Source organism: Haliotis rufescens, unplaced genomic scaffold (genome assembly GCF_023055435.1).
Source record: "Haliotis rufescens isolate VD_foot unplaced genomic scaffold, xgHalRufe1.0.p SCAF_1, whole genome shotgun sequence".
Taxonomy (NCBI): Eukaryota; Metazoa; Mollusca; class Gastropoda; order Lepetellida; family Haliotidae; genus Haliotis; species Haliotis rufescens.
In genome coordinates this window covers 73,378,743-73,393,251 of record NW_025963779.1, presented here as the reverse complement: position 1 = coordinate 73,393,251, position 14,509 = coordinate 73,378,743, and the positions used below count along the sequence as shown (strand labels likewise).

Sequence of the window (14,509 nt, the reverse complement as noted above, 5' to 3'; positions counted from 1 at the left end):
AATAGCTATCGCCGGAATCACCATTCTATGAATAAAAACAGGAATGATATATTCTTGCAATACAATGTAATGAAAACATAAGTTGAAATTCATTTGTCAACCTGTCTTCATTCATATTCCCCAGCTTCCAAATGACACTTAAAGATAACTGGGGATTCCTGGCCGATGTCAAGTGAATGTCGCAAAAGACTTCAGCGACGATAGGGCCAGTCATCTGGCTGCGTGTGTGTGTCATCGTACTCCGACGGCGTGGAACAGTATCTCTAGCTGTGGTTTAAAACAACATTCAATCGCTAGTTGTTCTACAGTGACCCGCGTGGTGTGGTGTGGTATAATTCACTTCACATTCCGAGTACCCCTGAGTACCCCTGAGTACCCCTGCATCTTCCTCTTACGACATCAGTACGACGCACCATGGTTTAACAAAGATGTTTTTTTTAATTCAACATGACAACAATACTGTAGTACCTGTGTCAACAACGACAACGACGTCGTCGGAAATGCTACCTGCCCTGAAATAAAAGGAAACTGTACGGCTAGCCATCTCAGACAACAAACTGGATATATCTTAAAGAGGAGACGTGTTTGCGTGTTTTTTAAACGATGTCTTCATACGCGTGTCCAATTCCGCCTTTCCTCCCAGCAGTGTGGATGTTATATATTCAGTGAGTCACAGCTGAAGCACATCTACGTCGTGGACTTAAGCCTTTGTAGGTCAAGGTCGCCCCACAATGAGTACAGTACAATGAGAGGTAATGGTGAATCACACCCAGAGTACGATGAATGTTATTCAGAACACTGTCCACACGCTGTCTACTGTCGCATGATTTTATCAGTCCACTGTCCACACACTGTCCACTGCCGCATGATTTTATTAGTCCACTGTCCAAACACTGCCCACTGACGCATGATTTTATCAGTCCACATACTGTCTACTGACGCATGATTTTATCAGTCCACTATCCACACACTGTCTACTGACGCATGATTTTATCAGTCCACTGTCCACTGCCACACGAATGTATCAGTCCACAGTCCACACACTGTCCGCTGCCGCATGATTTTGTTTGTCCACCGTCCACACACTATACACTGACGCATGATTTTATCAGTCCACTTTCCACACACTGAACACTTCCCTATGATTTTATCAGTCCACTGTCCACTGCCCCATGATTTTATCAGTCCACTGTCCACACACTGTACACTGCCCTACTATTTTATCAGTCCACTGTCCACAAACTCTCCGATGCCCCATGATTTTATCAGTCACAGGTCCATACACTGTCCACCGCCGCACGATTTTATCAGTCCACTGTCCACACACTGTCTACTGCCGCATGATTTTATCAGTCCACTGTCCACACACTGTCTACTGCCGCATGATTTTATCAGTCCACTGTCCACATACTGTACACTGTCGCATGATGGTCTGTAACTCAAGTGCCATCATGCGTCATCTACTTTTCACGTCAGCAGCCTCCCGGGTTGCATGAATTTATGGTCGCAAGGCAGAGCCAGGGTTAGCGTTAAGCCATTGTTCAAAACGTCCAACACACGAAAAAATAATGATAACTGAATTCACAGAATAACCATCATGGTGTCTGCCGATGCCATTTGTGACTGTCCACGTGAACCGAACGTACCTGTCACGCACACCTGTATATATATATTCTATCACCTGCCACGCGCACTGTATATCTCTTCTAAAACCTGCCACGTACACCTGAATATATGTTCTAACATCTGTGACGCACACCTGAATATCTGTTCTAACACGTGTGACGCACACCTGAATATCTGTTCTAACACGCGTGACGCACACCTGATTATCTGTTCTAAAACCTGCCGCGCACACCTGAATAACTGTTCTAACACGTTAGGCGCACACCTGTATATCTGTTCTAACACGTGTTGCGCACACCTGAATATATGTCCTAACACGTGTGACGCACACCTGAATATCTGTTCTAAAACCTGTCATGCACACCTGAATATCTGTTCTAACACGTGTGACGCACACCTGAATATCTGTTCTAAAATCTGTCAAACACACCTGTACACTAGTATCTGTTTTAGCAAATATTAAGCAAACCTGATTTTTTGTTGTAACAGGCGTCACGCACATCGGCATATATGTTCTAACATTTGCCACGTAACCGGCATATCTGTTCTTAACACCTGGCTTGACACACCGGTATATGTGTTCTAACACCTGTCAAGCAAACCTAGGTACCTGTATACGTGTTGTAACACCTGTCATGCACACCTGCATATCGGTCCTTACACCTGCAACATAAACCTGCAAATTGTTTTTTTTAATATATCCGGTGTTTCTGATATATATTATCTCACATATGACCACGCTATACATCAGTTCTAACGCCTCCCGCGTACTCCTGTTGTCCACCCGTTCTCAAACCATCTCAGTCTCCCACATCCACCATCCGTGTCCGCACCTGGTAACAAACCACTCACACCTTGGTTTTCGAGATGGACAGCGACGCGCATCTCTTATGACACATTAAAGCCTGAAGGAGAGCTTTAGATTCTTTTCTAAAGCGTGGACTACAGAACCCGTAGATGAAGGCGTTGGAGATGCTGTTGAGGAAGTAGGACCTCACGAAGATGTTGTAGAAGATGAGGGCCGCAGTGCTCGCATCCCCCGGGAAGGATCTCTTGGCCGCCTGGACTCCTTTCAGGACAAGGTGGGGGAGGAAACTCAACACGAACACCATGGTGATGAGGAACAACATGAATGTCGTCTTCCTGCTCCTAGAGTCCTGGGCCCCTTTTTGGAAACGCTTCATGAAAGAGGGCTTCCGGGTGAGACTGACATCCTTCACATGGGGATCTATGGAAGCTGTGGAATACTCCGACGGGCCTTCGTCATAGGAGGGTCTGTCCATTTCCGGTGCAGGCCTCGGTGATGTTGGTGAAGCTGGCATCTTGTCGCTGCCAGACAGACTCCGAGACCGCTGAAGACTTTTGCTCGTGGACACCTTTCTGAATTTCTTCTGCTGGAACACCCTCCTCCCTATGAGGGTGTAGACAACTATCATGGTAACAAAGGATATGATGAATATTAGGGACAGGGATCCTGTGTAAATTGCCGGATACTTTGTAACTCTGTACTCATCGTCCGTCGAACACTCAATCCCTTTGATGAGGCGATACTCCGTGTCCACGGACCTCTTGCCGTAGATGGCGATAACGGGCCAAGAGAAGAGAACTGAGAGGAGACAGGCCCCAAGTACGACCTTCCGGGCCCCACTTGTCTGCAGCTGTTGTTTCAAAGGATGACAGATACGCCTGAAGCGGTCGACAGCCACCGCCATCAACGTGAAGCCGGATGCCAGAGAGGTGAATGTGGTACAGAATCGCTCTGCTTTACACAGAGCCACCGCTTCAAACGTGAAGGAAAACCTCAAGTCTACAATTTCCCCGGGGACTGAGATGAGGCAGCTAAGGAGGTCAAAGAACGCCAGCGACACGACGTACGTCCTAGTCGTACTGGGGTTGAACTTCCGGAAGTGGACGTATAAGACCAGACAGTTACCCACCAGGCCAACGATCATCAGTATCCCAAGGTACACCATAACCGGAAGTAGCCTTGTTGCCTCCTCATTGCTTAGACCGTCGAGATACTCTGATTTGTCGATGTTTGGATATGGAACACCTGTACTGGTAATTGACACGGATATATTGTCTATAGGCATAAGTGTGGAACTCGGATGCCATATTGTTGAATTGTCTTGCATAACTGGAGTCAGTTCCATGACGATCCTAGCTGTAAAAACAAAATACATATCTATAAGATTTCTGGAAAGTTATAAACATAAATATTAGCGTAAGATGATGGCTGTTTCATAACACATGGCACGTTTAAGGCACTGAAAGAGCTGGAAGTCAAATCTATACTTTCAATCTACGTCTGTAATAGTTAAACGCAGTACTGATACGTATAGTGTGCATATACGTATGTATATTATACTTCGCAGAAAATCTACTCGCTGCGATGAATGATGTATAGTTTCCGGTCCGGAAGTGCGGAAATGACAAGGGTTCTGTCATTGTCCTAAACGTCAGGTCGAGGTCACAGGGGACAGCTCTTTGACCTTGCTAACAATTTGTTTATTGATGTACCGCGATTTTGTCCTGTCGGAGTCCGCCCGGAGAGCGGAAGGTCCGGGGTTCGATCCCGGGCCGCGTCATACAAAAAGACGTTAAAAGATTGTACTTGTTGTTACCCTGTCTGGCGCTCGGCATTAAGGGGCTAAAACAAGGACTGGTCGGCTCGGAGTCAGTATACTGTGTCTGAGTGGGGTATTCATGTTAAACTGCGGCATGGTATCTCAGTGTACTAGCACTATAAATCGGCATCAGTCCGGACTAGTACAAGCAGCCACACACACACATACACGTGCATGCACGTCGCTATATAAGTGCAATAATCTTGGACGCGACGTTAAACCCAATTTCACCTCACCTCACCTCACCTGTCGGCTTTTTCTAACTGCGGGGATGTGATTTTACCCTTCTTCCGGTACCATTGCCGTTTCAGATTCCCAATCACCCAAGAACGATGACATTCCGGGTGGTCCGGTTTCCATAACTAGAAATCCCCCCTTGTCATACAAGACATATACAAGTTAACGCTCACCTTTATGCGACATGTTGGACTACCCGCTCTTACACAATTTACAACATCCTCAGACAGTGGGTGAAGCTATTTGTAGTAGCCATTAGAAGTGAGTGAGAGAGTGAGCTTAACACCGCTTTTAGCAGTATTCTAGTAATGTGGGGACGGCGTGAGACACCAGACATGGGCTTCACACATTGTACCCATGTGGGGAATCGAACCCGGGCCTTCGGCGTGACGCGATGTATAGTGAATGTTTCTCCCAGTTTAAAGAGTATGAAGGCAATGCGGATATTACAAGCTATCTAACGAAACGTTACTGTTGCATGAGGTTTAGATCCTGTTTCCTGTATGAACATATCCCCAGAGGCGTGGAATGTAATTAGCGGGGACTTTCCACACACTGCTTCTCAATGTAATTGTGCATTATTTGAATACTGGGCCACAAACGTGTGACAATGGCATCCAAAAATATAAGTCTATAGAATCGGTCATTAAAGCTGTTCTGGCCAAGCTTAGATATGCATTTATCTAACTGTGAAATTTGCGCAAAAAATGTTTACAATGTACAAAGAAAACGGGACATTTTGTTCACCACCTGTAATTGAATTGCGTAAGTTTCATGTCGTCCACGTGTAGTTTTATTCACTGACAATTTAACTTATGAGTATACATATTCTATTGCTTTTATAATTTATATGTAAAGTAACTTGTTACATATATCAAAGGAGAAAAGAAGGATTGACTTGTTTCGCAAGGTAACTTACGCAATTCTACAGCTGATAAACAAAATGGGTAATAAATGTTATTCCTTTCTGTTTAAAGTTATTTTGTAGAGAAGTTGTTATTACAAAATAAAGACATGTCAAGAGTGAAAAGGTACATATACGTTTTTGGTGTAAGTGTGTAAGTTACATGGAAACTTTGTCCCAGTATTGAAATACCCTAGAATTGTATTCTAGATGACTGCCACAGGAAACAGACAGGGTTGCATCGATAAGGACTAAGGGGCGGTCGGGTAGCCTAGTGGTTAAAGTGTTAGCTCGTCACGCGGAAGACCCGGGGTTCGATTCCAGACATGGGAACAATGTGTGAAGCCCATTTCTGGTGTCCTCCGCCGTGATATTGATGGAATATTGCTAAAAGCGGCGTAAAACCATACTCACTCACTCGATAAGGACTAAACTCGGGTGTCAAAGTTAAGTGACATGTGATGACACCGGGTATAAAAGAAACAAAGTAACGTAGCTACACCGACACCGACACCGACACCGACACCGACATGCACACCTATTTCGCGAACACCCGATGTCACAGTACAGTGAATTTCGCGAATCTGTTTCTTCTATGAACATTTTTGTGGACTCTTACAGTATTATTTCCCCCTTCACTAGAAAGCTATTTTTGAAAATGACTTTAAGAAGGCCGGACGTTGATGTTAGACTAAAGGGAATCTGGATATGTTAGAGATCAAGGCTTTCGATCCACCTCGACTTCCGATGTGTATATTCATGGCCTGTTTTATCAGTAACCAGAGGCGCAGTAACTGCGCTATTAACGTTACCTCCCTCCCGAGTGACAGCGGATATTTCCGATGCTTCACGTCATGAGTAATAAGTCCCCGTTAGTAAAGTGTTGGTCTCAGTGTTTTGGGAGTTCCTGAGCATACACGCGTTGTTCATAAATGGTTAGATGACATCCAGTATCATTTAGAAACAATGCCGTCCTCCTGTTTTATTGTATTGAAGGTTTGTTGAATAAATAGAAATATATAACTGACAAATATATATAGATGTAGATGACGGATTTATTCTCCTCATCTCTGATGGATAAACTCGATAGTAATGTATGTGTGTAAATAAACCATTCATTCATTCATTCATTCATTCATTCAGATATATAAAGATGACAGATATATATAAAGATGACAGATATATAAAGATGGCAGTTATATAAAGATAAAAAGATGCATAAAGATTATAGATATAAACAGATGGCAGATATAGAAAGATGACAGATATATACAGATGACAGATATAAAAAGATGGCAGATATATATAAAGATGGCAGATATATAAAGATGACAGATATATATATATATATAAAGATGGCAGATATATACAGATGACAGATATAAATAAAGATGGCAGATATAGAAAGATAAGAAGATGCATAAAGATTATAGATATATACAGATGGCAGATATATACAGATGACAGATATATACAGATGACAGATATATACAGATGACAGATATATACAGATGGCAGATATATAAAGATGGCAGATATTTAAAGATGGCAGATATATAAAGATAAAAAGATGCATTAAAGATTATAGATATATACAGATGACAGATATATACAGATGACAGATATATACAGATGACAGATATATACAGATGACAGATATATACAGATGACAGATATATATAAAGATGGCAGATATATAAAGATGGCAGATATATAAAGATAAAAAGATGCATTAAAGATTATAGATATATACAGATGACAGATATATACAGATGACAGATATATACAGATGACAGATATATACAGATGACAGATATATACAGATGACAGATATATATAAAGATGGCAGATATATAAAGATGGCAGATATATAAAGATAAAAAGATGCATAAAGATTATAGATATATACAGATGACAGATATATATAAAGATGGCAGATATATAAAGATACCAGATATATAAAGATGGCAGATATATAAAGATGGCAGATATATAAAGATAAAAAGATGCATAAAGATTATAGATATATACAGATGACAGATATATACAGATGACAGATATATAAAGATGACAGATATATACAGATGACAGATATATACAGATGACAGATATATAAAGATGACAGATATATTAAGTCCAATATATAAAGATGCCAGATATATAAAGATGCCAGATATATAAATATGACAGACATATAGATGCCAGATACATTTGTAAGCTGGGAACCAATGTTTTTGTACACAAGAAACTTGGCTCCACCTGACGGACGTCACTAAGAGCTACTGTAGTACCAGAGTACACGGGCACAAGACACACAAACTTACCAGGTGTCGTTTCACAGTGACTCGTCAGTATAGGTTCTTCAACTTTCTATTCTGTTTCTGTGCACTTACATGTGGTTGTTGTTTTGTATGACAGAAATACTAACAAGGATACCCCTTACGCGCTGACATTTATACACATCGACGCACCATTTCCACTCAGGGGAATCTCTCCCTAAACATGAAACATGCGCTTTCCCGAAATTTTCACGCACTTTCATTCTAGATTATTGTTAAATTTGTTAGATTCATGTTAAATATATGCCCTTTCAGGAAAGGGAAACCATCGGACTTACTCATCGTTCAATATTTACATGCAACATCTGACGTCATTATATAAACCGGGATACGCAGTAAATGCGCCTTTAGCGGGTTGGGGTCGAATAGGTCTTCAGCAACCCATGCTTGCCGTAAAAGGCGACTATGCTTGTCAGAAGAGGCAACTAACGGGATCGGGTGGTCAGGCTCGCTGACCTGGTTGATGCATGTCATCGATCCCAATTGCGTGGATCGATGCTCATGTTGTCAAATCACTGGATTGTCTGGTCCAGACTCGATTATTAACAGACTGCCGTCATATAGCTGGAATATTGCTGAGTGCGGCGTTAAACAACAAACAAACAAACAAACTATAGCGTTACCTCTAGCACATACACACACTTGACAAACGACAGTGCGCTTTCCCGTTGCTTAATATGACAGGTCCCATCTCCTGTCAATAAAGTGTTGGTATCAGCGTTGTATATGTGTACAAGTAAACACATGACATTGGTGACGAATCAAGCAATGTAATCATGACATTGTGAAATGGTCATCGTTGAACTGAGTGAGTGAGTGAGTTGGGTTTAACGCCGCTTTTAACAATATTGCAGTTATATCACGGCGTGTCAGCTAAATGTGGAAGGAAAGCCCCAAGTGATGCAGGTCTCAGACGTTTACCACTTCGGTGAAACCCACGAGCACGGGTATGGTGCTGACAAACCTAGAAACATAATCGGTGTGTGTGTGTGTGTGTGTGTGTGTGTGTGTGTGTGTGTGTGTGTGTGAAGGGCAATGCTTGTATTTGTTTGTTGTTTAACGCCACATAAAGCAATATTCCAGCCATATGACGGCGGAGTGTAAATAATCGACTCGGACAAGACAATCCAGTGATTGACATCATGAGCATCGATCCACGCAATTGAGATCGATGACATGCATCAACCAAGTCAGCGAGCATGTCCACCTGAACACGGTTAGTAGCCTCTTACGACAAGCATAGTCGCCTTTTACGGCAAGCATGGGTTGCTGAAGACCTATTCTACCCCGGATCGTCATGAGTCCATATCCGTGTAGCTGATATATAATACTGTACGCCACTACCGTGAAATGTACAATAATATAATTCAAACATTCTTAAAGTCATTAATTATGGAGATGTGGCGCGACTCTTATGTGAGTGAGCGAGCGAGTTGGTTTTAACATCGTTGCGAAATTCATGTCAGTTAATCACGGCGCGACGTTGTTGTGGGAGGAAAATGCAACGTAATGAAGGTCGTGGACGTTAACCACTTTGGTAAAATTTGTTTATACAGCTCGATTTTTTGTATTGTTTGTTGATTAACGCCGCACTCAACAATATTCCAACTATATGACGGCGGTCTGTAAATAATCAACCAGACAATCCAGTGATATCTTGAGCATCGATCCACGCACTTGGGATACGATGACATGCATCAACCAAGTCAGCAAGCCTGACCACCCGATCCCGTTAGTCGCCTCTTACGACAAGCAGAGTCGCCCTGTACGGCAAGCATGGGTTACTGAAGACCTATTCTATACCCCGGATCTTCACGGGTCTATTCAGTTCGAAAATGTCCCAAATATTCCAATGAACGGTTTGAACATATACTAACGGACAAAAGCAACTGTGCTTTATATAAAGTTCAATAAAAATACCTATATTCAGAAATTAAATATAAATACCTATTCATGAAGATCTCGATTTAAGGTCGTTGTTCACAGTTTGAACATACATGTTAACACAAGGTGCACAATTTGGATGTGTCGCGTGTTTGTTAGGAGCATGATACTCGTACACCCGTAAACTCTTAATGTGAACAACAGACAATTAGTGTTTAGCTCTCAGGTACTCATAAAAAATACCTATTCATGAAGATCTCGATTTAAGGTCGTTGTTCACAGTTTGAACATACATGTTAACACAAGGTGCACAATTTGGATGTGTCGCGTGTTTGTTAGGAGCATGATACTCGTACACCCGTAAACTCTTAATGTGAACAACAGACAATTAGTGTTTAGCTCTCAGGTACTCATAAAAAATACCTATTCATGAAGATCTCGATTTAAGGTCGTTGTTCACAGTTTGAACATACATGTTAACACAAGGTGCACAATTTGGATGTGTCGCGTGTTTGTTAGGAGCATGATACTCGTACACCTGTAAATTCTTAATGTGAACAACAGACAATTAGTGTTTAGCTCTCAGGTACTCATAAAAAATACTTTTGCTTAACCGAAAATCACGGCTGATTGAAAATCAACGTGTGCGCGCTGTGGGTATGCTGTAAACAGGAATGGCGCAAAACAAGAAGAGGTGAGGTGAAATGGGGTTTAACGTCGCGTCCAAGATTATTGCACTTATATAGCGACGTGCATGTACGTGTGTGTGTTTGTGTGGCTGCTTGTACTAGTCCGGACTGATGCCGATTTATAGTACTAGCTCTCTGAGATACAATGCCGCAGTTTAACATGAAGACCCCACTCAGACACAGTATACTGACTCCGAGCCGACCAGTCCTTGTTTTAGCCCCTTAATGCCGAGCGCCAGACAGAGTAACAACAAGTACCATCTTTTAATGTCTTTTGGTACGACGCGGCCGGGGATCGAACCCCGGACCTTCCGCTCTCCGGGCGGACGCTCTACTACTAGACCAGGAGGCGGCGCTGGCGCAAAACAAAGTTGCCAGACATGTAATGTTCATCGAAACACATCATTATCTCATGACTTAGCACGAACGGTCGTCCACGTGTGACCTAACGTCAACAAGACAATCATGTTCGGCTGATACTGCCACATTAATAATAATTCCTGAGTTGAGACCAATTTATGGCAAAATCGTACGCAACCAGTTGAGAGAGCTCAACACCCGGCCCCGACGTCTAGTGGAACGCCCAGTTTTGTTTCCACGTCCCCGTCTGACACACCCAGCTTGCTGTAGACAGCACTTAAGGTTCAGAAGACAAGACTGGGAAACAATACTGTTCACAGACAGCTGTGGCGGAGCTGGACATCTCTGATGGTCGTGCAAAGGCGTCTAGGATAATACTTTAGCGATGCGTGCGTTGCTCAGTGTCGTTAGTTGGGGGGTGGACGTGTAATGGTATGGGGTGGCATCACAACTCATGGGAAACACATGAGTTTAAATGGCAGTTTGAGTGGCGTATACCCCACCGGGACGACATCGTTCGTGATCATGTTCTACTCTTTGTACAAATGCAGTGATGATAAAATCCGCAATCTTTTTTTTGAACTGAAACAAAACGCCCCGTTGGGGTTTGGGGTGAGAAAATGCCCCCCCCCCCCCCCCCCCCCCCCCCCACACACACACACACACCTCCTTCAGCCTATACTTGTACGGGGGGGGGGGGGGGGGGGGGGGGGGCTGAAAGGATAGGGAGCTCAAGGTACAGGTGATTACAGGTATTTGTATTGCTCAAAATATCATAACAGTTTCCTTTTCTAACCCAGACTCCATTATTTCCAGGCCACCGCCATATTGAGGGATTATTTATGAGTGTGGTCTCATGAGACACGCAAGATTGAAACAAAACGCCGAAATGGCCTGGTATAGACTAACAGGCTGGTGGGGAACTGCTTGGTCCAATGTCTTGTTTCCGAGGGCCGCCTCCCTGGTCTGCTGGATAGAGTGTATGCCCGGACAGTGGTGGTTCGAACCCCGGACGCGTCAGACCAAAAGAAGACTTTAAAAGGCGTTTCCAAGCGCTTGGCATTCATTGCAAAACAGCAGCTGGTATCTCAGTGGGATAGCACTATCAAACCGGCATTAGTACGTACTAATTATTATCTTCAAGAATCATAACATGATGTTGCGCGTTTGTATATGATGGTTGTGAGTGATTAATCAGATTTCTTTCAACTTTTTAAATTCTTTTTTTTTAAATGATTTAAAACATATGCATGTACACTGACACTGATTAAAAATAAGAAGATCCGGGGTAGAATAGCTTTTCAGCAACCCATGCTTGCCGTAAAAGGCGTCTATGCTTGTCGTAAGAGGCGACTAACGGGATCGGATGGTCAGGCTCGCTGACTTGGTTGATGCAAATCATTGATCCCAATTGCGTGGATCGATGCTCATGATGTCAAACACTGGATTGTCTGGTCCAGACTCGATTATTTACAGACCGTAAAAACAAAAAAACCAGTGCTACCTGATGTTATGCATATTTTGACATTTATAATATGACATAAATACTATTGTTGACTTTCTTTCTATTGTATGTGGGGGCGGTCGGGTAACTAGTGGTTAAAGCGTTCGCTCGTCACGCCGAAGACCCGGGTTCGATTCCCGACATGGGTATCATGTGTGAAGCTCGACGTGATATTGCTGGAATATTGCTAAAAGCGGCGTAAAACCATACTCACTCACCCACTCTATTGTATGTGGATTTGTTAGGTTGAATATAACATAAATGAAAATGTCGGACAAATTGTTAACATCAAAACCTGAAAAGTAAGTTTCATCATACTTTCCACACACGTATACATGGCTATAATTCCAATGTATTATTTTATACATTGGAATAAATTAGATATTATATAAAATTATATACCTGCATGATGCCATGTGTATGAACAGCTATTAATTATATTAACACATGTATGTCAATGTGAACTGAACATGTACACTTATACAAACACAAATTAAATAAAACTAGGATTGGAAATATGTCAGAGAGTGAAAAAGAAAACTTATTTTATAATCAAGAATTCTATAATCATTCATAATGTTGTGTAAATCCTACACTTACCCTCGTTACAAACAAACAAATCCTCCCTCCGCTTCAACAATACAGCTGTAGCTAAGCGTAGGGCTTGCTCTTTCAGTAAACAGTGCCAGGTCACGTGGTCCATACCATGGGTTTCCGGGTCAAGGGTTGTATAGCGTTGACTACAAGACAATGGTCTGCGCATCCTCATTGTGAGTGGTGTTGGTCGGCGCTATCAGATGAACCAGCTTCCGGACAATTCGTGTGGAGTGCTGTGACTCAAAAGCTGTGTCAGGCTAATACATTGGTGATCATTCTTCGCGGGGGGGGGGGGCAGTGCAGAGTGAGTGAGTGAGTGAGTGAAAACCCACAATGCACGTTCAAGACGTGTAACACTTTGTTTAAACACGCCAGCAGCGATATGGAGGTGAAACATTATTGTGTCGAACCGGTATTCGAACCCATGATCCTACGTTTCTGGCGTGCCCAAGGGAGGCAACTCTGCACAGCTATATAACGGTTGGGCCACCAGTGTCCTCACAGTGAAACCTACCATCTTCAATAACGTACACTGTGATATATACCATTTAAGGATTGACTGTTTATTTTTTTCGGTTCATTGAGGTATGAATCGAAAAACCGATGTGCAAACTGTATGAATCCGCGTAGCGGATTCTTACAAAAGTTTGCACATCTTCCCGGGTCAAGGGAGTTATCTGACTATATAAGTCCAGTTTCCCTACTTGCCGAACTTGGCTGGCATTGTGGAGTTTTATTTTGGCTGGACTGACGAGTCAATGCATAGTCCAATCAAAATCGGCAAACGAAATCGACTGCCATTCAGATTTCGGTCGCTTGCAGGATTTGTAGAGCTCACGTGATTTGATTCACTTCGCGAAGTAAGACCCGTTTTATTACGATATCCATTTTGATTATTTGATTATTATGTTTGTTGTTTAATGCCGCAATCAGCAATATTCTAGCTATATGTCGGCGGTCTGTTAACAATCAAGTCTGAACCAGACAATCCAGTGATTGACATCATGAGCATCGATCCACGCAATTGGGATACGATGACATGCATCAACCAAGCCAGCAAGCTTGACCACATTTTACAGCAAGCATGGGGTGCTGAAGACATTTTCTACCCCGGATCTTCACGGCTGAGAACGATAAAGGGGCAGCTACTGCGTCTCTGGGTTAATAAAATGACGTCAGATGTTGGATATTGATATTGGAAGATGAGGATCCGATGGTTTTCAAACACATTTAACAGTGATCTAACATGAAAGTGTGTGAAAAGGTCAGGAAAGCCCATGCTTCATGTTTAGGAATAGATTCCCCAGAGTATCTATAGCACCTGCGTGTGTGTGTGGCTGCTTGTACTAGTCCGGACTGATGCCGATTCATAGTGCTAGCTCACTGAGATACCAGGTGCAGTTTAACATGAATACCCCACTCAGACACAGAAAACTGACTCTGAGCTGACCAGTCCTTGGTTTAGCCCCTTAATGCCGAGCGCCAAACAGTGTGTTATCGTGCTTCAGTCGCGTTAGCCTTTGCTCATGCTGTCAACCACATGCCTGGTTCAGACACCATAGTAATATGGCTGAAAAATTAGACTGCAGCACAAAACAACTCAGACTAAACTCCTTGGTTAACACTGACGAATAAAACTGCATGCACGCATGTGTTAAAGGCACTTTTCTCTTAAACATGGTATGAGTTGGCATAATGTTCTTTTGTTTGTTGTTTGACGCGGCACTCAGCAATATTGCAGC

General features: G+C 42.7%; 1 protein-coding gene across 1 annotated transcript; it reads right to left on the bottom strand.

The window, feature by feature from the left end:
• Positions 1–418: 418 nt before the first annotated feature.
• LOC124139749 (vasopressin V1b receptor-like) lies at positions 419–12,861 on the bottom strand. Its single transcript, XM_048400703.1, has 2 exons — positions 12,771–12,861; positions 419–3,790 (listed from the first exon to the last, which is right to left on the bottom strand). Exon 2 carries the CDS (start codon positions 3,777–3,779, stop codon positions 2,475–2,477), a length of 1,305 nt encoding a protein of 434 aa, XP_048256660.1. The 5' UTR covers positions 3,780–3,790; positions 12,771–12,861; the 3' UTR covers positions 419–2,474.
• Positions 12,862–14,509: the final 1,648 nt, after the last annotated feature.